Source organism: Cydia splendana, chromosome 14, assembly GCF_910591565.1.
Source record: "Cydia splendana chromosome 14, ilCydSple1.2, whole genome shotgun sequence".
Taxonomy (NCBI): Eukaryota; Metazoa; Arthropoda; class Insecta; order Lepidoptera; family Tortricidae; genus Cydia; species Cydia splendana.
The window spans coordinates 1118607-1144053 of NC_085973.1; the positions used below are offsets into that span (position 1 = coordinate 1118607).

Below are 25447 nucleotides of genomic sequence, written 5' to 3' on the forward strand. Positions count from 1 at the left end.
ACTTACCTATTTTAACTATTATTTTTTTTAACTATTCCAACGTTAGATCTACATTATGTACCTGTAGGTAGGTAATCATATATTGTAATTGTATCTTTTCTACTAGAATAATTAACCACAGACCAATAATATTCCTAAATACTTTGTCGTTTTGTGGTTTACGACCAAAAATGTAACTTTTATACGGCTATTTTTTTATATGTGTCTTTGTTCTAAATATTTTACTCTAAACTTTTTATATCTCAAATGGGTCGATCAACTACTTCTTGTTGTTATTCTGTCCCATCAGCCAGGAGACAATAGTAGCATAGTTTGTTAGAAGAACTGCTGTACCATTTTCTCAAAACGTATTTAGTACGTGTCCCATTATGGAAAGGCCTTTTAACTAACAAAAAAAAATCAAGTTTGGTTCATTTAAATTCGAAGAAACTAAGAGAGTGACCCAGGAGACCGTAACCATGGCAACTAGTGACAAGAATTTCATTTCATTTCAAGAAAAAGTTGATTCACCCAAATACTAAAATCGACCTGTCATTTTAAAGAAAAGACGCTTCCCACAAGGAATTGTATACATTGACATCGTGCATTGACCCGCCTGTGGCTATCTCTCCCGCGCGGCGAAACAGGAACAGGCGGGTCAGTGTACGAAATTCCACATGCTAAGCGTTCTTCTTTAGTACAAATGCGAGTTGATAGGGTAGTCCATTTTTTATGATATAGGAGACAAACTAGTAGACGAATCATGGACACCTGCACGAGACGCCGAAATAACTGTATACCAACATGATAAACATAATTTAGGTTACTTTAACTTACGAATAATTTAGTCTAGTCTGTTGCACCATCGAAACGAAACCAACCGAGAGTTGCCGAGAAATGGCCGAACGTCGTAAAATAAAGATTGTTATGAAAATTTCTTTTGCTTACTGTAAATTAAATACGCATCTAAAGCAATAATTTTTATGCTCTAGTTCTATTCTTATATTTAAGTTGCAAGTGCATTGTCAGTATGTAACATGGGAACGTGCTCTTTAAGATTTGATGGGCGTATTGACTAATCGAATTGACATTTTAGTGTCTGGGATATAAAAAAAGATGTATTCCCATTTGTCCCCCGCCCGACGTGAACGCAGCTATAGGCCAGGCGGAGACAAATGGGAACATACCAAAAAAACATCAATTATACAGAGGTACGACATATATATATGTTATTTATAAGATGGTCTTTTATTAGATAAGATAAGATAATAAGCAAATAAAGTAAATTCCAAACCGGATTTTGTTGGTTTTTAAATTTTAGGCACTTTATAAATAGGTATACCTAGTTGGTTCTTAAAGTAAAGAAATTGGTTTTAAAAACAATTTTATTTCCTATATTTCATAAATACATATTGCTCGAGTAACAATATAACAAGTACATAAATAAGCGTTATTTTCCTTAAAATTAATTAACTATTCTTAATGTACAAAAAATAAATCATTTAATTCATACTTCCTAGGCGAACCAATCACAGAAAGCTTTCTAAAATCAATACAATCCGTTATTTCTGCATTATTATCTACACAAAAAGAATATATTTTTAAACAAATAGATAGATGTATTATACAGCACATTTAGTATGTTCATTTAATTATTAAAAAAAAATCAGCCTATATACGGCCCACTGCTGGGCACAGGCCTCCTCTCGTGCGTGAGATGGTTTGGGCTATAGTCCCCACGCTAGCCCAATGCGGATTGGGGACTGCACATACAATTTCTTGGCGGATGTATGCAGGTTTCCTCACGAGGTTTTCCTTCACCGAAAAGCTAGTGGTAAATATCAAATTATATTCCGTAAATGCGTTCCGAAAAACTCATTGGTACGAGCCAGGATGAACCCGCGACCTCCGGAAAAGTCTGACGTTAGGTCCACTCGGCAACCACCGCTTAGTTTAATTAATTATAAATCTGGTTGTCTTAAAAAGCAAACAACATTACTTTAAACAAAGTAAGTAAAACAACTTAATTTTTACTGCCGGTGACCGATATTAGACTAATATTATTAGTGCGTTCTCATGGAAACCCATGGAATTAGAATAATTTCAAAAATCATACCACTGTCAAATCGTTAGGGTTTTTATAAAAACACACTATACAAGTCTAAATAAAATATTATACTTAAGTGAGGTTCAATACAAATTGCAAGTAATGTTAAGCAACCTCAATATCTTAGTATAAAAAATTAATCATCTTAAATAAGGCACAACTATGTACATTGCTCGTCATATCTGGCGGACTAAGGGCCAGCCTACAGCCGGGTCCGTAACATGTAATGTAATCCATCGTGTAAGGTAACATGAATACTGCGTGTGGATGGCACTACGAGCATTACATGTAACGCTCGTGCCGAATCCATCGCCTGTCGGTTCTTAGCGCATCCACACGTTGACGCTATAGGGGGCGTGCATGAACTGTAGGCAGCATAGAAGCAGTCACAGTCAGATTTTAGGCGCGAGGTGTAAACGTGACGTTTATGCTTCCGAGCCCACAAGATGGCAAAACCTACTATGCACAAGGTAACGTAACTACGAGAACGGTAGATGGTAGCACTTGCTTTGGCAATTAATGTGCACATATGTTTCCGATTCAGGCCACAAGATGGCAGACCCTCCCTATATTACGCGTGATCTTACATTACACGTTACATCCGTCTGGATCCGGCTTACTGAAGCAGAGCGGCGAGCAAGATAAAAATCCACCAATAAAATCTCCTTTTATCTCCCTTTTCGCTCATCTTTCCGCTATCCCGCTCCTGGACAAGCAGTATATGTACAGGCCATATTTGGCCAGTGTAATAAAATTGTTCTAAATGTTTGAATATCCTTACAAATGCAGTCACTACCTCTCACTGTAATTCTTGTTTACAAAAGTATAACTTATATTGTGAGGTATTATACCTTAGCCTAAATACCCTTGGGTTATACAGGAATAGCGCTTTCGTTCCAAGTCTTCATTTGACGGTAGGTACTGTTGACTACCATCTTGTAGTAGAAAGAATACACTGTAACAGAAAAAGACAATTTTCAGTGCCTGATCGAACGATGTATCAGGAAGATGGTGGTATATATTGGTATCACAGTAAGAACTGGGAATATATTATAGTAAACCACGTAGTAAAAAGTCGTTGTACTAACAACCGTCTTACCAAATTACAAGAACAATATCAGATAATCGGGAAAGGGTCATTTGACCATTCTTACTATTCTTAAGTAGTCGGGTAAACGCCAGGATTGGCTCTTTATTTATTAATGGACTTGTAACCTATTACTCATAGAGATAAAGTCGATAATCCGTTAGACCTTCAAGATGGTTCTAGCGACTTTTTAGTACGTGGTAATTAACTAATTACCATGTTATTCGGTAATCCTAACCATTGCTCTGTGTTCTTAAATACGCTGTGAAATGGATGGACCAAACAGAAAAACGAAACACTTAACACATCAATTGCCACTGATAACTACATACTATATTCTAGAAATGCTCTGTGGTAGTCTATGGTAAAAGGTCTGACATCCCAGCTGATGCCATTAAAGAGGTAATTACTGGAAAATTTTCGGACGATGACAGAGCAAAAGACCATGGACAACTTTGAATGAGCCTGGTTTTTTTTACATTTATGCAGGTATGTTTCTCATTGTCACTCACCCACGCCAGCACATATGGCCAACACGATCAGCACGATATTTAGCGGTTCTCTCAGGTACGGTTCCGCCTTCGGGCTGAACAGACATAAGACCAGCGCAACTAGGAACAGGCATAAGATAAAGACGGAGTTGAAGAGGATCGTCAACTGCAGGAAGCCGGGACGTTTCTGGAATAGACAAAAAAAAGGTTAAAAATACATATAATATGATACATGGAGATCATGGGATGGAAGCGCTGGTGGCCTAGCGGTAAGAGTGTGCGACTTTCAATCCGGAGGTCGCGGGTTCAAACCCCGGCTTGTACCAATGAGTTTTTCGGAACTTATGTACGAAATACCAGTCGCTTTTCGGTGAAGGAAAACATCGCGAGGAAACCGGACTAATCCCAAGGCCTAATAGTTTCCCCTCTGGGTTGGAAGGTCAAATGGCAATTCTTGGGATTAGTTGGCAAGCGGAGCCCAGGCTCCCAAGAGGCAAAATGCCGGGATAACGCGAGGAAGAAGAAGACATGGAGATGATGGAGACTCTTATAAGCCCCGACCTTCATGTACCATTGTCAATCGGAACTGTAACCTATACTGTGCACATTGCGCAATCCGTCGCGCCTCCTTTTTCAGATTTGACTCCTTTTTCTACTGACAAAGCTGGCTTGCCAGAGGATACTACTTACCCTGATTTTTGCTTAAAAAATTACTTTAATTATTTTTTTTAACAAAAAGACTAACTAGGTACCTATACGTAAAATACCTGTACATTGACAGTACATACAGTACGCAGATATAAGTACGTATTGCTTCGAGCAATCGTTGGACTCTATTGTTTTTCTAAACAAAAGAAAAATAATTATACAGGTAATAACAAAAGTGTAAACTTTAATTTACACGAATTATGATCTGAATTTGAATAGAATCCATACACTTATCTGACTTAACCCCACTTGAAAAGGCGTTTGAATGACTTATTTTACAAGAAAAATACCTACCTAATTTATTTAATTGTTATTTTAAAGCATGGACAAGCATGACAACCTTTGTTTGTTAAGAGCGAACAAAGTAAATGGCTTTTAGTCTATTGTTTTTTAAGATAATGTGAATTCACCGCCGATAAGACACGGTTTCAGATGGGTTTGTCTTTGGTATTGCTGCAGACAAAAGTTTGTAGCTTATCTATACCTTTATTTATATTGTATTGTGTACAATATAAAAGTATATTTGAAGAAGAATTTATTTCCATCTGAAGGGTTTTTATGCTTCATGGACCTTTATCCTTATGGACCTTTCCATCAGGGAAGGATAAATAGCCTTTTATAAATACTGTAACTTACAAGTAACAGCCCCAGTAAGATGACGATGTTGCTGATGAGAGACAGCGTGGAGAACATGACCGCACTCATGGCGATGAAGTTGTCCTCTGGTCTCTCGTAGTTCGGCAGGTTCCATTCACTGTAATATCTACCACTAAGATTGTAAAATGTAACTTACAAGTAACAGCCCCAGTAAGATGACGATGTTGCTGATGAGAGACAGCGTGGAGAACATGACCGCACTCATGGCGATGAAGTTGTCCTCTGATCTCTCGTAGTTCGGCAGGTTCCATTCACTGTTATATCTACCACGAAGATTGTAAAATGTAACTTACAAGTAACAGCCCCAGTAAGATGACGATGTTGCTGATGAGAGACAGCGTGGAGAACATGACCGCACTCATGGCGATGAAGTTGTCCTCTGGTCTCTCGTAGTTCGGCAGGTTCCATTCACTGTTATATCTACCACTAAGATTGTAAAATGTAACTTACAAGTAACAGCCCCAGTAAGATGACGATGTTGCTGATGAGAGACAGCGTGGAGAACATGACCGCACTCATGGCGATGAAGTTGTCCTCTGGTCTCTCGTAGTTCGGCAGGTTCCATTCACTGTTATATCTACCACGAAGATTGTAAAATGTAACTTACAAGTAACAGCCCCAGTAAGATGACGATGTTGCTGATGAGAGACAGCGTGGAGAACATGACCGCACTCATGGCGATGAAGTTGTCCTCTGGTCTCTCGTAGTTCGGCAGGTTCCATTCACTGTTATATCTACCACGAAGATTGTAAAATGTAACTTACAAGTAACAGCCCCAGTAAGATGACGATGTTGCTGATGAGAGACAGCGTGGAGAACATGACCGCACTCATGGCGATGAAGTTGTCCTCTGGTCTCTCGTAGTTCGGCAGGTTCCATTCACTGTTATATCTACCACGAAGATTGTAAAATGTAACTTACAAGTAACAGCCCCAGTAAGATGACGATGTTGCTGATGAGAGACAGCGTGGAGAACATGACCGCGCTCATGGCGATGAAGTTGTCCTCCGGTCTCTCGTAGTTCGGCAGGTTCCATTCACTGTTATATCTACCACGAAGATTGTAAAATGTAACTTACAAGTAACAGCCCCAGTAAGATGACGATGTTGCTGATGAGAGACAGAGTGGAGAACATGACCGCACTCATGGCGATGAAGTTGTCCTCTGGTCTCTCGTAGTTGGGCAGGTTCCACGCGCCCGCCGTGATGGTCAGCACGCAGCTTAGCTGGAATAGTGAAATTGGTATTTAATTATGTGACTTCATTCACTTAAGTGCTGGTATTCTAGGCCGTAAAAGACAGGATTTCGACACCTGGGGCCCATTTCTCAATACAAGTGGAAGTTCCTTTCTAACTTACAAAAGATATCAAAAAGTGACTTCCGCTTGTATTACAAGTTATTACAAGCTTTTGAAGAACGGGCCCCTGCTCGTTACTCTTCGTCACTAAGGAGTTTGTACGGTACAAGCCGCAATAATTTTCGATAAAGAAATCATTGCGAGAAATACTAGAATTTGGGGATTAGGTCTAATGACACAATATGATATTGGTTTTACATTATCCTAATGAAAAATTATATAATTTTCTGGGAAACTCAGATGTCCTGCTTTGAACGGATATTAACTGGTAATTCCCTTGTCTTAAATAGGTTCATATGTTTTTCTAATTTTACAATATTACTTGATAACTTACGGAAGATAAAATTGCCAATAGAAAACATCCTGTCCGCAATGAAAGGCACCAGCAGCATTTTTTCAGCTTTGGCAACATCGTGTACCTGAAAATTAAAAGGTTACATGTTACCAAATTGCCAATCTGGAAGTTGTTTTCAGGGATATTTCTTTAATTTTTCAAATTTTTTTTGCAAGTTTTGAACTCCGTCGTTTACCCTCCAAAGAGCCGGTGGGGCTCCAGGATCATCTATTTTCGGGAACCGAAGAAGCAATGTAGATGTAGTATATTTATTCTGTATCGGTACTAAGGTTGGCAATTTGACCGAAAATTGACCGAATTTCAACTCAATGACGGAAGGTCAAAATGATTTGGAACTTGCCATGTTTAAAATACAATACATATTTTAAAAACCCAAACATAATATTGAAATGAAATGAAATGAAAATCTTTATTTCAGGCAACTAATACATAAATACCCACCTACCTACCTATAAATATAGCATGTGTAAACTGCACTGTATAAATATAAATATATACATACAAATTTCAAAATTATTTCCGTACTAAGTACATATATGCCGGTGTCTGCGCTGTGACAATTGATCGATAGCACATCGATAAAGTCAAACCAAATCAAGTCTGGAAGGATTTTGATAGCACACTCAGTGGAAATGTTATTTTAAATGTCAAACTTCTATTCAATTATGACGTATAAATAACACTTGTACTGCGTGTGCTATCAAAATTGTTGCAGACTTATCTTGGTCTCTCTAAGTATGTATGTGCCCATCATCCATACCCGCTATTAACTGAGAATAACATGCTGCTTCAAACCGATGACCACGGTCACTAGCAGGATTTAATTGCTCCGTCTAATAATAAAAACTATGAGATCAGTCCATGAATATGAGACGATGCGTACAAAGAATTAACTATGTCAGCGAACTCCGAATAGAAATATCTCCCATGCTGATATAAATATTTCCTCGTGTCCCATACATTAGGAATATTAAAAATACCAGCAAACTGACCTAAAAACGGGAGCGAACTAATTCTCATTCGCTCTTCATACGTTATTATCATCATATTCTACTCTAACGGCTATTATGACCTTATAGTTCTGAGAATCTGAAATATAATATGAAAAATGGAATACTACCCGTTTTTCATATAGGTATTTCAGGAAATCGTTTATACCCCATTTTTGGAAACACAATTTTGCATTTAAAGTGTAATTTGTAAATTTGACTAAGTATACCTACCTATATGACTAGTAATTAATCGGCAGATATTGTATCTATTATACGGGGCAAAATTTAATGGCATTGGTAGGTAGTGAGTTCCTATATCGATAAACTCGATTATCGATACTTTTCACATATACCTACTAGTGATTACTCCTAACTCCTACCACTGGGGAGACACTAGGGTTGCCAGATGGTCGGGATTTGGCGGGATTTTCCCGATTTTTAGCATGTGTTCCTGATTCCCGACAAAGTGTAAACTGTCCCGAAAAACAGCTTCACGTTTTAAATCAATAATTTCAAGCTCCGAACTGTCGTCGAGCGAGCGAGCTGACGTAGTGCCAATAATGTAAAATATCGTTTTTTTAATACAATTAATTTAATTTGAATGTTTTCTTTTCCCGACTTATGTCCCAAAATCCCGAAAATTTTCTATTGTTTCCCGATAATAGCGCCTTTCGATCTGGCAACCCTAGGAGACACTCCTGACTTCGGTCGAACTCGGCTCCGTTCGGCTCAGCATTGCTCCGAGCAATTATTAGGGTTGGCACCACTCGACTTCCTTTTGCTTGCACGACCACAGATAAGATAATCACTTGAATGTTGACAACCCTAAATTGCCGAAAGGGATAGTGCCATATATTAGAAAGGGATAGCATGATTCGACCCTGAACCGCTGTCAAACTTCGGGTTTGTAGGAAGTGTCCTTTCTGTACAGTAGTAGTACTATTATTTCTTCTGTGCTCCTACTCGTTGGAGTGATCACTAGTAAGTACCTACCTGCTTACATGGGATAAGTGTAGTAGAGTTTAGTAGATAATACGTTCTGGTGTTATGGCCACCTTTGGTATTTTTATTTACTGTGCAATTCATTGATAAATAAACAAAATACGACGTGAGTTTTCACATCTACATACTTTTATTTATTAAAGACAACAACTTTTTCAGTATCATGGTAAATAAATACAAGGTTAGAGCTTTCAGCTGTACCATTAAATAATTTGCAACCCCAATGACATCTAAATAAAAACATCAATATCCAACCAACTTTAACCTCACCCAACAAGGTCCAAACTCGCATGACACTATATTTTCGAACGTTTACTATAACACTATCTAATAGTCTTAAGTATATGGGTTGGGTGTGGTTGTTACGCCATTTTAGATTTGGGGACTTCTTGCCCTTGTTCCAACCTCGAAGAAACGGTCATCGCGTGGAGGAGTGGTCAATATTGTTATTATTTTCTACCTTCATTTCAGAAAAGCTTATCTATGAAAGAAAATTGTGTATATTACTACATTTTGATGGTGGTTCCATTGGTCGAATAGTCCTGTTTAAAAGCTTTGGAAATAATAATATTAGCGGTTACGCTCTTTTGGTAATTGTTTCAGTATTTTCAGTGAAAGGCTATCAATAATAGTTCTTCTTCATCCTTGCGTTATCCCGGCATTCTGCCACGGCTCATGGGAGCCTAGGGTCCGCTTGGCAACTAATCCCGAGAATTGGCGTAGGCACTAGTTTTTACGAAAGCGACTGCCATCTGACCTTCCAACTCAGAGGGTAAACTAGACCTTATTGGGATTAGTCCGGTTTCCTCACGATGTTTTCCTTCACCGAAAAGCGACTGGTAAATATCAAATGATATTTCGTACATAAGTTCCGAAAAACTCATTGGTACGAGCCGGGGTTTGAACCCGCGACCTCCGGATTGAAAGTTGCACGCTCTGACCGCTAGGCCACCAGCGCTTCAATAATAGTTCATCACTGAAATTACGAGATTTCTACACAAGATCGGCTGAATTCGAGGCATACAGATACAGTGAAGGTAAATGTACAAGCCTTTCGAAGAACAGAGGCGAATGTTGGAGTCTACGGTCTGATTCGAACGATAAGATAGGTACGTCAAAAATAGCTAAAGATTAGAGATGCACCAGATATTCGGTTACTATCCGGTATCCGGCCTTTATTTTAATATCCGGCCGGATACCGGATAGTAACATTGCTTGATTTCGGAGTAAACAAAATTGGATTTAAGAAACAGTCACGGTCATAATCGTACTCGTTTATTATTATAAAACAATTTAAGCATTCCGCTGACTTGCACGCGCACTCATTTGGAACCTAGAAATGAGTCCGCGACTCCGCGCGAACGTTCACTAGGAAACAGGTCAAATTAAAATTAAAAATAAATTAAATATCAAAACCTGCATACAATGCGCACCTGAAATACCGAAATGTAGGTATAGTTCGGCCGGCCGAGTATTCGGCGGCCGGATACCGGATATTCGGCCGATGGGCAGGCCGGATATCCGGTATCCGGCCAAACAACTATCCGTTGCATCTCTACTAAAGATAATTCTTCAAACAAAAACGTTACTTTTGACACTGACATATCCGATAAATATCGTATTATTAGCAAATTTTTGACGTATCTTAAAGTTCGAATCTAGCCGTAGAGCGAAGCAAGATCGGATTGGCGGCGCCTGTCAAAGCTGTTTGTCCCATCTGCTAGGCCATTAACCTTTGGGATTCAAGTTAAACATGAATAAAATTAATCATGATTGCTATATGTATATGTAAATGGCAAATTTTGACAAGAGCATACGAAAGGTTAAATCTATCGACACACTACTTTTTATGTTTTCTTTTTTGCTATGCGCCTACTGGATGTTACGGTAATATTGTACTTAAAATAAAACCCGGAAAATAATTCCCGGAAATTCATTAGACTTCCCGGGAATATTCGAAAAATTTTGTAACCTTTCCCGATGCCGATTTTGCATGCCCTAACTATCGTACTCTCGTCAACACTTAACTTGACAATGCGTAAGCCTTATTCTTCTTCTTCTTCTTCTTTTCGTGTAAAGGGATCAAACTTCTTAGTACTAAATTTTTTTTTGCCAATGTTTTGCCACTTCCAGCCCTCGGGGTGTAGCCCTCAGGAGATCTTCCTCAGTGCACGTCGTTGAGCACAGAGAGCACTGTCTCATGTGTAATGTTGTTTGAGGTACTCCACACTCGCAGGATGTATCACCTTGTCGCCCAATTCCCCATCTCAGGAGATTATCTTTTGACCGACCAACTCCCGTCCTAAGTCTGTTGAGAGCTTTCCATACTGGCCACTTTTGCTTTCCCCCTGGAGGCAGGTGTTCCACAGCTGGCATTCGTAGCGATGTGTCGCTGAGTTGCAAGTTCCATGACTTGATGCGAGCCTCCTGAGGAGTTTGCTGCTGGAGAGCTGAATTTGTAACAAAGCTCTTCCGGGACTTTAGCCTTGCAGTAACTGGTTTGTGGCCGTGCAGGGGGTGACGCGGGTCACGCAGTTGTTTTTCTCGCTCCACAGCCGCCGCAATATCTCTGCGTATGTCCGGTGGTGCAATTCCACTCAGTTGGTATAGGTGGTCACGTTTAGTGGGTTTTAGGCATCCTGTTATTAGGCGGCAGGACTCGTTGAGAGCTATGTCAACCTGGGCAGCATGTATAGAGTTCTTCCAGGCTGGGCATGCATATTCTGCAGCCGAGAAGCTGAGTGCGAGAGCCGTTGTGCGTAGGGTGTGTGGGGTTGCCCCCCACGTAGTCCCGGTGATGCATCGCAAAATGTTGTTCCTCGCCGCCACTTTCTGCTTGGTGTTAAGGCAGTGAGCTTTGTAGGTCAGTGACCGGTCTAACGTCACTCCTAGGTATTTCGGGGCGGCAGTGTGTTCTAGCCGGCTGCCTTCCCAGGCGATATTCACCTGTCTGGTGGCCTGGCTGTTTCGTAGATGGAAGGCACAAACCTGTGTCTTAGACGGGTTAGGTTTAAGCTGGTTTTCTTTGTAGTAAAGTGACATGCTCGCCAATCCTTCCACTAGGCTATTCTCTACTGCCTCAAAAGATTTTTCTTGCGATGTGAGTGCAAGGTCATCGGCAAAAAGGAAATGTTGTAGGTTATCTATGATCGGTTGGTCGTTCGTATAGATATTAAAAAGTGCAGGTGCCAGTACGCTACCCTGAGGAAGACCATTTTTCAGGGACCTCCATCTACTTTTTTTCCCTTGAAACGATACATAGAACCTTCTGTTGGAGAGTAGCTCAGATATAACCTGCGTGAGTTTATAATCTTTTGTAGTATGGTATAGTTTGGTTACTAGTCTCCTATGGTTTATGGTATCGTATGCAGCCGTGAGGTCGACGAAGACTGCACCTGTCACCATGCCCCTCTCGAAGCCGTCCTCGATGTACTGTGTCAGGTTGAGCACTTGCGAGGTACAGGATTTACCTGCCCTGAAACCTGCCTGTTGCGCTATGAACGCATCCTCCAGGGTTGTTCTCATGCGTTCAAGTATGAGGCGTTCAAAGAGTTTGAAGGTGTGGCATAGAAGGGAGATCGGTCTGTAACTTTTCACGTCGGCGGGGTCTTTACCAGGTTTAAGAATGGCAGTTACGTGAGATTTCCTCCATATCTTCGGTAAGGATGTAGTCTCCACACAAGCATTGAACAGTTTCAGTAGCCACAATTTAGCCGCAGGCCCAAAGTGTTTTATTTGTTCGACTCTTATGTCATCAATACCGGCAGCTTTCCCAACTTTAAGCTTTTGGATACCTGCTTCTAATTCCGACATCGAAAAGGGGTCTCCTAGATGGTCTTTTTCGTTTTCAGGTGAGTCCCGGGCAAGTTTCAGTGGTTTACACTTATCTGTCGTTTTTCCGTTGAGTAGAAGTTGGTGGGCTATCTGGTCGGCTGTTATGTTAGTTAAGTAAGTGTGTTGTTTGTTATCACTGCCAAGCTTGTTTATAAAGTTCCACGCTTTCTTACTATTGTGGGTCATATCGACACTCTCCACGAGTTCGTTCCATTTTTTCCTTTGGGTTTCTGATATTTCATCCATGAATTTATTACCCAGGAGGATAGTTTCCCGGGAAAACGGATCGGCCGCATATGCCTTATAGTACGCATTGGCTTGGTCCTTGAGGCTGTCAGACATCCCTGGGATATACTGGGTTTTACAGCCGCGTGGTATATGTCGTCTCGACGCCACTTTCACCAATCCAATGAACTCCTCGTAGCCATCGGCTGTAGGCGGAAGGTGTGAAACGAGGTCGTCTAGCTCTTTCGAGAAGCATTCCCAATCCGCTTTTACGAAGTTGTATCTTCTCCTGAACGGAACTGTACGTGGTCGGACTGCTTCGTATGTCCTGCAAACTATTGGGCGGTGTTGAGTTTTAGGGATGACTTCGCATACTGACTTCCTGCACTGTTTTGAGACGCTTTCGCTGGCAAAGATGAGGTCGGGGTTATAGCCTCTCTTCCATCTGCCACTGTTGAAAGATGATGGTAACTTAGGGTCATGAATCAGTGAAATCCCGTACGAGTCGGCCCATTCCTCCACCAGATCTCCATTTTCATCTGCAGCCCTATAGCCCCAGCTCTCACTATGGCTATTGAAGTCTCCCACCACAAACCTTGTGGGCTGTGAATCGAAGTTCAAGGGTTTGTCGAACTGATATGTTTCGTTGGGTGGTTTGTACACAGATGTAATAGTGCAATTGTTGAGCTCTACAGTAATGATCTCAATGTTGTTTGTGTTGGTTTTGTGTACAGATCTGATGTTTAACCCTGGTCTAGTGAACAGTGCACTTCCATACTGACGGTGTTTGATCTCCGCTATGAGGACCATCCCCTCGATGGCAGGGCGACAATTGTCAGGTCCTCTATGGGTTTCTTGCATGCAGAGGATGTCACACTTATTTATCATGCACATGTTTGAGAGTATAAATTCTTTCTGGGCTGATATTCCTTCAATATTGATGGATATTATTGTCATGCTTGGCCCTGAGAAGGGCATTTTACTCGGTAGCATTCGTGGCATTCTTGATAGCATATGTTGGCATTATTTGATCACCTCTGGTGTGCAGCAATCGGTTTCACGGCTGGTAGGCCGCTACTCACGGGGAGGGCCCGAGCAGTAAGTTATGGCTGTTAGCTCTGCTCTTCTGGAAGGCTTGCTGCATCCCCCCCCTTAGCCTTATTACAAACACATAAGGTCTACCTCTGGTCTGTTAAGTGTTGCTGTTAGTGTTGACCCTCCGAATAGTTTGGCTCGGTTTGACCCTGAGGATCGCCAAATCACAGTGGTTATTATATCGTTAAAGCCAATTCCGTTGGTCACTGTGGTTACTCGAGCAAAAATCAGACTCTAAACATATTGGTACCTACCAGAGGATATTGTATGAGTAGCCATATTCATGGAATTGAATATGAAAATACAGTATATAGATCATACTTAATTTTTATTATAAGTAGTCGAAATGGACAAATACTTATGCCTTTTCTTTTTGTGATTATATTATAAATAAATGAGTATGAGTATGAGCAAAAAGAATAGATAGTATAGAGGGGTCCTGTCATAGTAAATTTTGTAGTCACAGTAAATTTACTGCCATCTATCGACACGCGACTAAAACTCAAAATGAAAACGTATAAAACTATCGAAAAAAATTATATATATGGATAAATGATTTTATTATTTTTATATCATTTTGACCCATGTTCATTGTCATTCACTGATACCTATGTGTTAAAATTGTTAAATATGAAACGGTGTCGTCACAGCCATCTAGCCGACCATAGGCCAAAGGTGTGTGCGCCATCTATCCGAGAATGACTTTTTCTTGATTTCCGAGGCACGTTTTTTTCTTAGACTTTATTCATCTTATACGGAGTTACATATGTATTTGGTATGAGTATGGAAAAACGAACTTTTTTAAAGATTTCGTGGTTAGCACTACCGACCTATAGTAAAAGTTGTTCATTATGACCAAATGTATTATGATGTAATGTATTCGTTGGTCAATTGTATTTGGTGTATGTAGGTGTAAATAAGGTTATTTGGTCCAATCACGCATAATAGCCATAACGCGTGGCGGGGCATAGTCTAATAAAACATGGTCTTCTATTCCCAGAGTGACACAGGCCTACGTCACAATAACATGGCCGCTATATATAGCGCTATCGCATATTATCATATAGCGCTGTCGCATGATGCCGTAGGCTTGTGTCAGTTAGGTGACCTAGAAAAGACGGGAATGGAGTACCAGGCGGAGTACTTATATTATTATACCATGTGGCGGGGTAATATTCACCACTCAGCTCAGAGTAGGCACCTATGGCTATATAGAAGTAATACAATTACCTATTAAAGAAAAGAAATCAGACACTTTTATATTTGTTCCTGTTCCGTTTTTGTGGAACGAAATTAACCGGTTAATTTAAAAAATATCATTCTCCCGAACTCCCGAACCATACAATTTCGTTCCCTCTTCTTACCGGCGAGAGAACCAAATGTTAGTTCGCGTTCCATCAATTAACTGGTTTGTATTGAACGAAATAATATAAAGGTTTTGGAAGGATATTAACCGGAATATCAATACCGGTTCCGAGCTCTGAAATAAATAATAAACTTTACTCATAGTTGGGTGACATGTGTAAAGTAATTAATCTCAGCTTCTACCTACGCTTTAGGAAGCACGCGACAGTGACGAAATTAGAATAGATCATAAATATCATAATATTCATAACAGTCTAACATTACACTACTACGAGTATTAATAATGCTAAGCAAATGTCGTATGTAAGGTAAACGTACTTGTGCTCGACGCGGTCCCAGTACATGTCATCTTGAAACTTAAGCCATTGTCAATAGAGGTGACAGCAAGGTGTCATCTATTGGGCATTAGCATGTCGAGCACTAGTATTAACCAACTTGAGAATTAAATGATGTCTCACGCGTTCTAGCGGTTCGTTCTAGGTCCAAGTCCGGCTCCGGACCGATGCGTCCGACACTGATTTCTATAACGAGTGATCAGTGATCACGTGATGCTTTCTATTAGAAAACGTAGTGTCGGGCGGGGCGCCTCGGTCCGGACCCGGACCGTTCTAGTAGCGTGAGTCGTCATTAAGCAAAGCTTGTATTATGGCGAAGATACGATATACTTACACAATTAAATAGATATGATAAGTGACGAACATAGTAAATACACAATTGAATGCACCCGAGATTCTTATCCAGGGCCTTCAGCTTCGTAGGTCGTTCAGATGCTTTTTTTCTCCCCTACCTCGTTTATTGCTACGCTCCTGCTCGCTACCTTACGGCCAATTTTCCAGGTATGCAGCGAAAAAACTTCGTTGAGGCACTTGAGGCATAATTACAACTTAATTAGCTTAGAATGGGCTTAAACATTAAGGTGTAGTAGTTTCAGCCTGCAGAGTTTTTGAAAAATCCTAGCGCTTTTTTAGATCATATAAACACATCTGTAAATCTACCTATCCCACCAAAGAGCTTTCTAACAACTATATATCAAAAAGAAAACGTTAAGGTCACGGGCAAAATCTATTCCACCATTTCCACTTCTCCCTATAGCTTTGTAACAACAACGTCATATCACCATCCAATGTCGTAGTAACATACATCGTTACTCCTGTATGATATGTTTTGGCGCCGCCGAGACGCATCTCGGCGTCCGAATGACGCCCGCCAGGTTCAAGTTGAAGCGAGGGAAAAACAATTGCCAACCTTGTGGTGTCCTTGAGGTTTTCATGTGAATCTTTTTTGCTTTAAATTTTAGAATGATCTCATGTTTATGTTGGTAAGTAGGTATGTTTCCCGATCCCTCGAAGAATAAGAATAAATAGTTATCCTCCCCAAATGATATTAATAGTATATATATATATCTATATGTGATGACATATGGAACTGAAACGTGGCCGCTTACTGTGTGCCTCATAAGAAGGCTCAAAGTCACCCGAAGGGCAATGGAGAGGGCTATGCTGGGAGTCTCTCTGCGTGTTCGCATCAGAAATGAGGCCATCCGCAGCAGAACCAAAGTAACCGATGTAGCCCTCCGAATGGCTAAACTTAAGTGACAGTGGGCGGGGCATATTGCCCGTAGAACCGATGGCCTTTGGGGCGGAAAGGTTCTCGAGTGGCGACCATGTACCGGAAGGCACAGCGTGGGTAGACCCCCACAAGGTGGACTGACGACCTGGTAAAGGTCACAGGAGTCCGCTGGTTGCGGGTGGCGCAAGACCGGTATTTGTGGCACTCTTTGGGGGAGGCCTATGTCCAGCAGTGGACGTCCTCTGGCTGATATGATGACGATGATGATGATGACCTATATGTCGGTCGGCCGGAGACAGGGTCGCCAAAACGCATGTAAGTCATCATGTAACACAGGCGTCCATAAGGATACGGCGACTGCTTACCATCAGGCGGGCCGTATGCTTGTTGGCCACTGACGTTGTATTTAAAGTATTTAAACAAAGTAATGTTTTGGCGCCGCCGTGACGCCTCTCCGCGTCCGAATGACGTCGTCAGGGTTAAGTAAATCAGGGTAAGAGTTCAAGTTGAAGCGAGGAAAAACAATCGGGAATATTACACGAAACTGTGCGTAGGAGGCGCCACTAGCACTATCCGTCACAATCTGGGGTCTACCGCGAAACAAGAAAATCGAAATTTCGTTATCTAACCTCTCTATCACTCTGGCATATTCGAGCGATAAAGAGGCAGATAACTAAATGTCGATATTCGCGTTTCCCGGTAGGCCCTTGTTAACAAACCGCCTTGGTACTTCAATGTCAAATTTTATTGTCTGTGAAAACTTGTCAAAAAACAGTTTAAGGCACAGTATTGTATAAGTTACTCTATGGTTTATTAGAGGAGCTAGTGCTGCACTCTGGCGGCAGAACATTGCAGTAATATAGGGGGTATATATTGGCAACCTTGATGTGGTGTCCTTGAGTTTGAGCTTAGTCTTGAAAGTTGAAACCCAATTCTGAATTAACAACTTATTAAGGTTTTGAAACTGGTTTTGATACGACCTCGAAGATCGCTCACGCTGGTTGGTGCATGTGAAATGAAATGAAAGTCGTGGAAGAGATGCGCGCCCATCACCAAGACGATCGTCAATTGTTAACCTTAAATCGTATAGAAAGTTTTCTTGACCTATTGATTTTTTTTGTAACGACCGGTCAAGTGCGGGGGTAAGGCTGTAGGTTAGTCACAGACACTTAGCTTATGCTATATTTAGACATAATTACAGGTTGTATTCACCGATCGATTACGTATTTACTATTAACTAGCTTAACTTCTTCAAAATATCTGAACTAGAAGTACCATCTTACTTTTTAAGAGGGCTTATTAATCTTATTATTAGCCCCTGGCTAACGCAAAATTGTAGTTTTTATACTTATTGAATTTTTTCACATTTTTTTTTAATCAATGGTAAATGCCATGAAAATATTTCACACGGAAACTAGATTATATTTGCAAGGGCAGAATTAAATCCAACCAAAACCTTAAAAGGCTAAAGGTCGATAGAAAAAAAAGCACTAAATGTCTAATTTTCTGGCTTGCCTAGACCGAGTAGACCGTATTGCAAAAATATAAATTCCCCCATTGGTCAGTTAAGCCACTAATGCTTAGTGTTGTTCTTAGTATATACAACAAAATAATGTTTTTATTCGAAAAATACGAGGGGCAAACTGAAAGTTTTTAGAAAGAAAACTGTAATTCTTAGGCCATCACTCTCTTTGTAACACATTCAGTGCTAGCACTAGCTACGCGCTACTAGCGTAGCCGTTTACACGGGAATAGTAGATTGTTAACCAAGGGTTGAAAGGCACCCATTTCTGTCGAGGTAGTTTGGCGCTCGAACGCAGTGAGAGCGCCAATAGTCCGAGACGGAAATGGTGCCTTTCACCCGAGTTAAACACTCTACTTTTCATATCGAATGCGAGGAAATCAAACAAGACAAGGCAATTTCGCAAAATCAGTAATTGAAGTACCCAATACGGCCATGATTTTTTTCCTTAGGACTTACTTGCAATCGGAGACTTTACATGTGTGAAGATTAATAATAAACCCTAGCGAAAATCATTTAGATTGCAATATTTACGAAAACACACATTTTTTAACAAACTACAGTAATTTTAAAATGATTTGTTCATTATAGTATGAAAATCAGCGGGATTGCCTCTTACTTTTTAATTTTATACTTTTTCCTTCTTAAAGCCGCAACAGACTACCGGACCGCACCGCGACCTTGGTGCGCCGCACCACGTAATAACATAATAAAAGTATTTTAAATATTAAATAACAATTTAATGAATAATATAAGAAATTTTTATCTTGTATTTTATTTTATTTTCATGAATATAGTGCTAAATAACTTTAAAAACCAATTTAATATCGTACAAACGTTTAACTGTGGCTGTATAAGATTCTGCCTTTGCTCATTTACGCAAGTGTAAGGTTTAAAAAAATATTTTTGGTGTATTCCTTTTGGTTCCCGCCCTATGAAATCGAGTAAATAGAATTCAACGAAAGAAATCAAGAATAATTTGTTATTAACAATTTACTTATCATTTTTTATAAAAAAAGGATCAACGTGGGATTAGTAAAATTAAACAATTACCAATTGTTCCAGGCGAGGAAATAAAGACACTATTTTTCCATTTTGTTTCCACCCAGTTGTTATCGTGGAACGGGGACGCAGAGGAGTACACCACTTTTCTGCGCTAGAGCATAAACGTATCACTTTCTGCGCACCTTTTAGAACAACAACGACCCACTTTCAGAGCATGAGATATGAAAAAACCTTATTTAGCGAAAAGGGCCTATGAACAGAGAACCCGCAGCGAGGGGGTCGCTGGCGGTAAATATGTTTAATGTGTGCTTTTACTCTTACTGATCACACGTACAGGTTTCCATTGGGATAGAATTACCCCGAAACACTCACGGCTCAGTTTCCCAAAGCCGCCGTTGTAAGGGTTTTGGTTTTGGTAAGGGATTTTTATGAAGTTCACGAGTTACCCATCGAGATTAAAGTTTTTTTTACGCATAAATATTAATGCAAGCTTTTATTACTGGTATCATTGTAATACTGAGGCCGTCAGAATAATATTTATTGACCTTCTTCTTCTTCCTGCTAGACCTGTACCAATTTACTTGGGGTCGGCCTTCCTTGTCCTCAATTTCCATCTAGCGCGGTCTTGCGCTACGTCTTTATTTAAATGAGCTTCTTTTAGGTATTTTTCAACTGTCGTCCACCAGGTGGTAGGTGGTCTGCCTGAGTTGCGTGTAAGTGGTTGGCAGTTTTAGGGCAAGCTCCACCATATGGTGAACGCCTTTGGACGTGACCATACCATCTTAATAAGCGTTTCTCCTTGACTTTTTCGATAGTCTGGGCAATCTTGAAACTTCCTCTGACATACTGATTTCGGATTCTATACAGTACCTAGCTTGACATAATATTTATTTACTGACGCGTCAGCCAAGGTGTCCGTTATAACTCGGGCAAAATGCTTTCTTATCTCCGGGTGTTTTCCTCGACAGGTCGCAATAGGGAATATTAGGCAAAGCGCTGCGTAGGAAGCACCTTTGTGGCACAGTAAACAAATAACATTGACACATCACATGTCACGTCAATCACATGGCCTACCGCGAAACGAGAAAATCGAAATTTCGTTATCCAATCTCTCTATCACTCTTGCATATTCGAGCGATAAAGTGGCAGATAAATAAATTTAGATTTTCGCGTTTACCGGTAGGCCCTTGTTAACAAACCGCCTTGATGCATCAATGTCATATTTTATGGTCTGTGAAAACTTGTCAAAAAACAGTTTAAGGCACATGTATGTATAATAGCGGAAGGTGCTGGGGGTGGGTTACGGCGTTGCGTGAACAAGAGATTTCCTTTGGCAGGATTGGTCCATAGGACCCAAGGATGGCTTTAAGAAGTGGAGCCACCGAGATTTTTGATGTAAATTTTTAGAGGGGTGGGGGGGGGGGGGGCTCTCAACTTGATCTTGATATCTATGTCATTCAAGCTACTAGGCCAAGTTTGGTATCATTTTCGTATAAATTGGGGATGCCGAATTCATTTATGATATCATAATGACACCATTCCGAAGTAAAAACACATAAAATATGAAAAAAAATACTTTTTTTTTAATTCTCGTTCACGCCTAAACCAATTTAGTTATAATTTGGTACAGAGATAGTTTCAGTCTCAGGGAATAACATAGCACTTTTAATCTCAAAAATCATCCCTTAACACATTCATTGCCAGCGACTCCCTAGGGGAGTTCACTGTTCGTAGCGACTACGCGCTACATACGGCAAATCTGTGGCTACGCGCTACGAGCGTAACCCGTAGCACTTACTGGCAATGAATGTGTTAAGGGTGTGAAAAGGGAGGTGGAAATTTGTACGGGGATCCAATAATAGCTGAACCGATTTAGATAAAATTTGGTATAGAGATATTTTGAGTCCCGGGGAAGAACATAGGATACTTTAAATTAAAAAAAAATCTCTCAAAAGTGAAAAGGAAGGTGTAAGATTGTATGGGAAATCAATAACGGCTGAACCGATTTAGATGAAATCTATGTCTACATATTTGATTTAGTTGAAAATGATACCTACTAAACTTGACATAGAACCTATACTTAAAAAAATATTAACCTCAGACGTCACCGATCCTTAAAACCCCCCCACCCCCCACCTGCATCAAAAATCTGGGTGGCTCCACTTCTTAAATACATTTTAGGAACACAAAGATTGACTCTACCAAAGGAAATCTCTTATTCAGTGAACGCCGTATTTGACATTTTTATGGCTTGAGCACACTCCACTATAAGTTATTCTATGAATTTACTGAGTCGGTAGTGCTGCACTCTGGCGGCAGAACATTGTAGTAATATCCCCTATTCTCAACCGATTCTCGTAAAATTTTGTGAGAGCAGGTTATGTGATTTTTTTTTTTGTCAATCCAGTTTTTGGAAAGTCATGATAGTTCGCGCCTAAACAAATAGCCGAGCCGTATCGATGTCATTAGTTTTATCTTTTTGAGACATGTTTGCAGAGCGCTTGGCAATAAATGCATCAATTTTGGAAAGCTGGTTTAGGCGGTTATATACTTACCTATTATATCAATACGAGTAGGTAGACGTACTTATATGACTTAACACATTCATTGCCACTAAGTGCTACGGGTTACGCTCGTAGCGCGTAACCCACGTTTTCGCCGTATGTAGCGCGTAGTCGCTACGAACAGTGTACGCGACTGTCGGGTTCTTGGCCCTGAATGTGATAATAAGTATTGCACCTATCCCGTAACCACAATTATGCGAACAGCTAATACCTACCGACTATTCTTCAAGGTTCTCATATTGATTACTGAATCGCCTATGAAATCAGCCGTTTTCAGCACTTGTGCAAATATTATTATCCCCTTATGCTTCACTGTAGGATTGTATGTAATTTACGATAAACAGCAATGAGCCAAGGTTTAAGACTTTGCGAAATATTTTTCAAAAAAAGGATGTGTACTTGGTACACATACTCGTAGGTACATTAGGTCATATGGTTTTTAAACTTTTTATACATTTAGGGCCACTTGCGCGTTAATGTTTGTTGTTAAAAAGAAAGCGTAATTTAGTGCAAAAACTAGGTAAGTATTAAATTAAAATTTTTAAAAACCTCCTACGCATTATGCCAAAAAAATTCATTTTATGCCAAAAATGCTTTAGGTAATTTTTTTTGGAAAAAAGCATCAATATAAAATCCTACATATAACACCACACCAGCAGCACAGAAAAAAAAAATATTCAAGTCTTGCACTTTGCTCTCAAATGACCGGCGGCTTATGGAGTTTTAAATACAAACTATGGTCGTTTATTTTTGTAAGATTACGTAAACTCTTGAGACAATCAAGGAATACATTGTTGTTTTACAACTTTATGGTTTTATCTCGTATTTTTATAACACGTGTAACGTTGGAATGGCAAAAAAATCAAAGGTGAGAAATAAACTTACAATACGTACCTATTTACAATATTTATATTTTATAAATGCCGCACTAGAAAAAATCAACAAAGTTTCAAGTTTTTTGCGTTCCCGTATAAAAATAATTACAGTATATTCAATTTTTTCTTCAAATCTAAGGTCTAAATAGGACTTACCGCTTTTGTAGCATCTAGGGCATCTACACTTCACTAACACATAAATAAAACTATAAAAATCCTCATAAGTCTTCCACACATAATTGTAATCCCAAAATGCATTACACTAAGGCACTTTATTTAGATCTATTCTCAAAGACCATTATTTTACATTAAAATGTATAGTTTTTTAAAACGTTTATTTACACCACTGAATCAGACGACACGTCTGTCCTCCACTCTATTTACATACAGTTTAATTATAACAATTTGTGGCCGTCTATTTTTGTCACAGACGCTTTCCAGAACACGTTGCAATTGTCATTATAAAACCGACAAAACACTGGCACATCACTAGAAAAAAAAATAAAAAAAATAACGCGTCGTATATTCCGATTTGAATTTCGAACGCGCACAGATTAGGCAGCAGAAGCGTCGATAGCGACGTGTAGTGACGGACTAGTGGGACTGAGAACTTCCTCGCGCGCGGCCATGGCCTTGCCCGGGCTTCATTCGTTGAATTAGATTTTTTTATTGCTTCCGATGGTTGATTATGACATGTTATTAATTATTTTTGATTATGCCGGCTATTAGGTGGATAAAAACAATGTTGTTGACGAATGTACGTTTATAAAAATGACAATGTTTAACCTTAAGTACTTACATATTTATCTTTGCATTTTCTTAGGTATCTACTTATACTACTTAGTAAATTCTTGCGTAGACTAGCCTATAGCGGGTTAGTATATTTTAATACATACCTAAAGCAGTAAAGTAAGAAATGTCTTTCTCACTTACTACCCGATGCTTGTATACCTATTTTTCTGCTCGGCGGAGCCGGAGAGCGGCAACTTCGTTTAGCGCAGCAGGCCGCTTTCCGGCCGGAGGGCAGAATAGTAGTTTGTGTTACAAGAGATCAAAATGATATATTTCCGTCAAGGGCGTACATATAATCCTGAGCGTAATAAGGGATTCAAGTGTTTACGCCCAAGACGAAATAATTTTGATACCGTGTGACACATACTGCTTTTCACATCAACTATGAGGAAAACAAAAAAATCTTAGTGTTGACACAATCTGATGCTTAAACAGATTATTTAAGCTAAAAAAAATGTGCAAAAAAATGTAAAAATAGTGTGCTAGAACAGAAAAGTGTTACTTTGATCCCTCCTAGCAGGGAAGTAAAGTGCCACTTTGATCCCTCTTAGCAGGGAAGAAAAAGCCCTTTTTCGAATTGGTGATGTGAAAAAGAATTTCCCACTATTTTTTAAAACATAAGTACAATCAGTGACATCATTATCGGGTACAAAACGCTTCAAAAATACCTCTAAAATAGAATTGTTTTACAAAATAATAAAATAATTAAGTATAGATGTGACCATCTATACTTAATTATTTTATTATTTTGTAAGCAAATCTTGTGAGTAGAAAAAGGCGCGAAATTCAAATTTTCTATGAAACGCTATCCCTTAGCGCCTACATTTTCAAATTTGCCGCCTTTATCTACTGACAAGATCTGCTTGACCAAGTATATATATATCCTACTATTTGAACGTTGTTACTATTGAAACAATTATACTAAACGATATCACTTATACTGATTAATGGGATTGATAAACGATGCAATTTATCAATACAACTGGGGCCCATTGCTAGCACCATATTATACTAATATTATTAGTGTTTTGTCACGGAAACCCTTACAATTTGACAGTTTGTGGAAAAATAATATTATTATTAGCTGTTATTAGCCTAATACCGTTCGAGAAATCGGCCTCTGGTAGAGTCGAACGATGAATCTATATACCTACTATAATAGGTACAGTACATATCATAAACCCTCTATGATGCCTTCAAAATCCATAAATAATGGCCCACATTAAGATAAACTGTTTTGTTGCAGCAAATTTCTTATCTGTGAAAACGTTGTAAATTTGTAATAGCTTCATTACTATAGATGGTCAAGCAGATCTTGTCAGTAGAAAAAGGCGGCAAATTTGAATTTTTTTTATTTTTTGTATATGGGATTTCGTCTCATAGAAAATTTTAATTTCGCGCCTTTTTAGGGTTCCGTACCTCAAAAGGAAAAAACGGAACCCTTATAGGATCACTCGTGCGTCTGTCTGTCTGTCTGTCTGTCTGTCTGTCTGTCTGTCCGTCTGTCACAGCCTATTTTCTCCGGAACTACTGGACCAATTAAGTTGAAATTTGGTACACATATGTAAGTTTGTGACCCAAAGACGGACATGTAACGTAAACAAATGAATTTTAACCATGGGGGCCACTTTTGGGGGTAAATGAGAAAATTAAAAAATAAAGTTTTTCAAACTATATCATGTTACATATCAAATGAAAGAGCTCAATGTGAGAATCTTAAATATTTTTTTTTTATAATTTTAGAACAACCAGTTTAGAAGTAATTCAAGAAAATAGGCAAAAAATGACCATTCCCCCCCCCCCTTATCTCCGAAACTAATGGGTCTAAAATTTTGAAAAAAATACATAAAATAGATCTTTACCTAT

The 25447-nt window shown here is 39.5% G+C and overlaps 1 protein-coding gene across 1 annotated transcript; it reads right to left on the reverse strand.

The window, feature by feature from the left end:
* Positions 1-1428: 1428 nt before the first annotated feature.
* Positions 1429-24296, reverse strand: LOC134797090 (uncharacterized). The gene is made up of 5 exons (XM_063769315.1): positions 22946-24296; positions 6721-6805; positions 6108-6254; positions 3686-3851; positions 1429-3041 (listed from the first exon to the last, which is right to left on the reverse strand). Exons 1-5 carry the CDS (start codon positions 22957-22959, stop codon positions 2959-2961), a joined length of 495 nt encoding a protein of 164 aa, XP_063625385.1. The 5' UTR covers positions 22960-24296; the 3' UTR covers positions 1429-2958.
* Positions 24297-25447: the final 1151 nt, after the last annotated feature.

Excerpts from the sequence above, each read along its gene's own strand:
- LOC134797090 (XM_063769315.1), bottom strand. Across the intron at positions 6,255-6,720 it reads TATTGGCAATTTTATCTTCC|CTAAGCTGCGTGCTGACCAT; the intron begins GTAAGTTATCAA and ends TCACTATTCCAG. Across the intron at positions 3,852-6,107 it reads TCTTACTGGGGCTGTTACTT|AAACGTCCCGGCTTCCTGCA; the intron begins GTAAGTTACATT and ends TGTCTATTCCAG.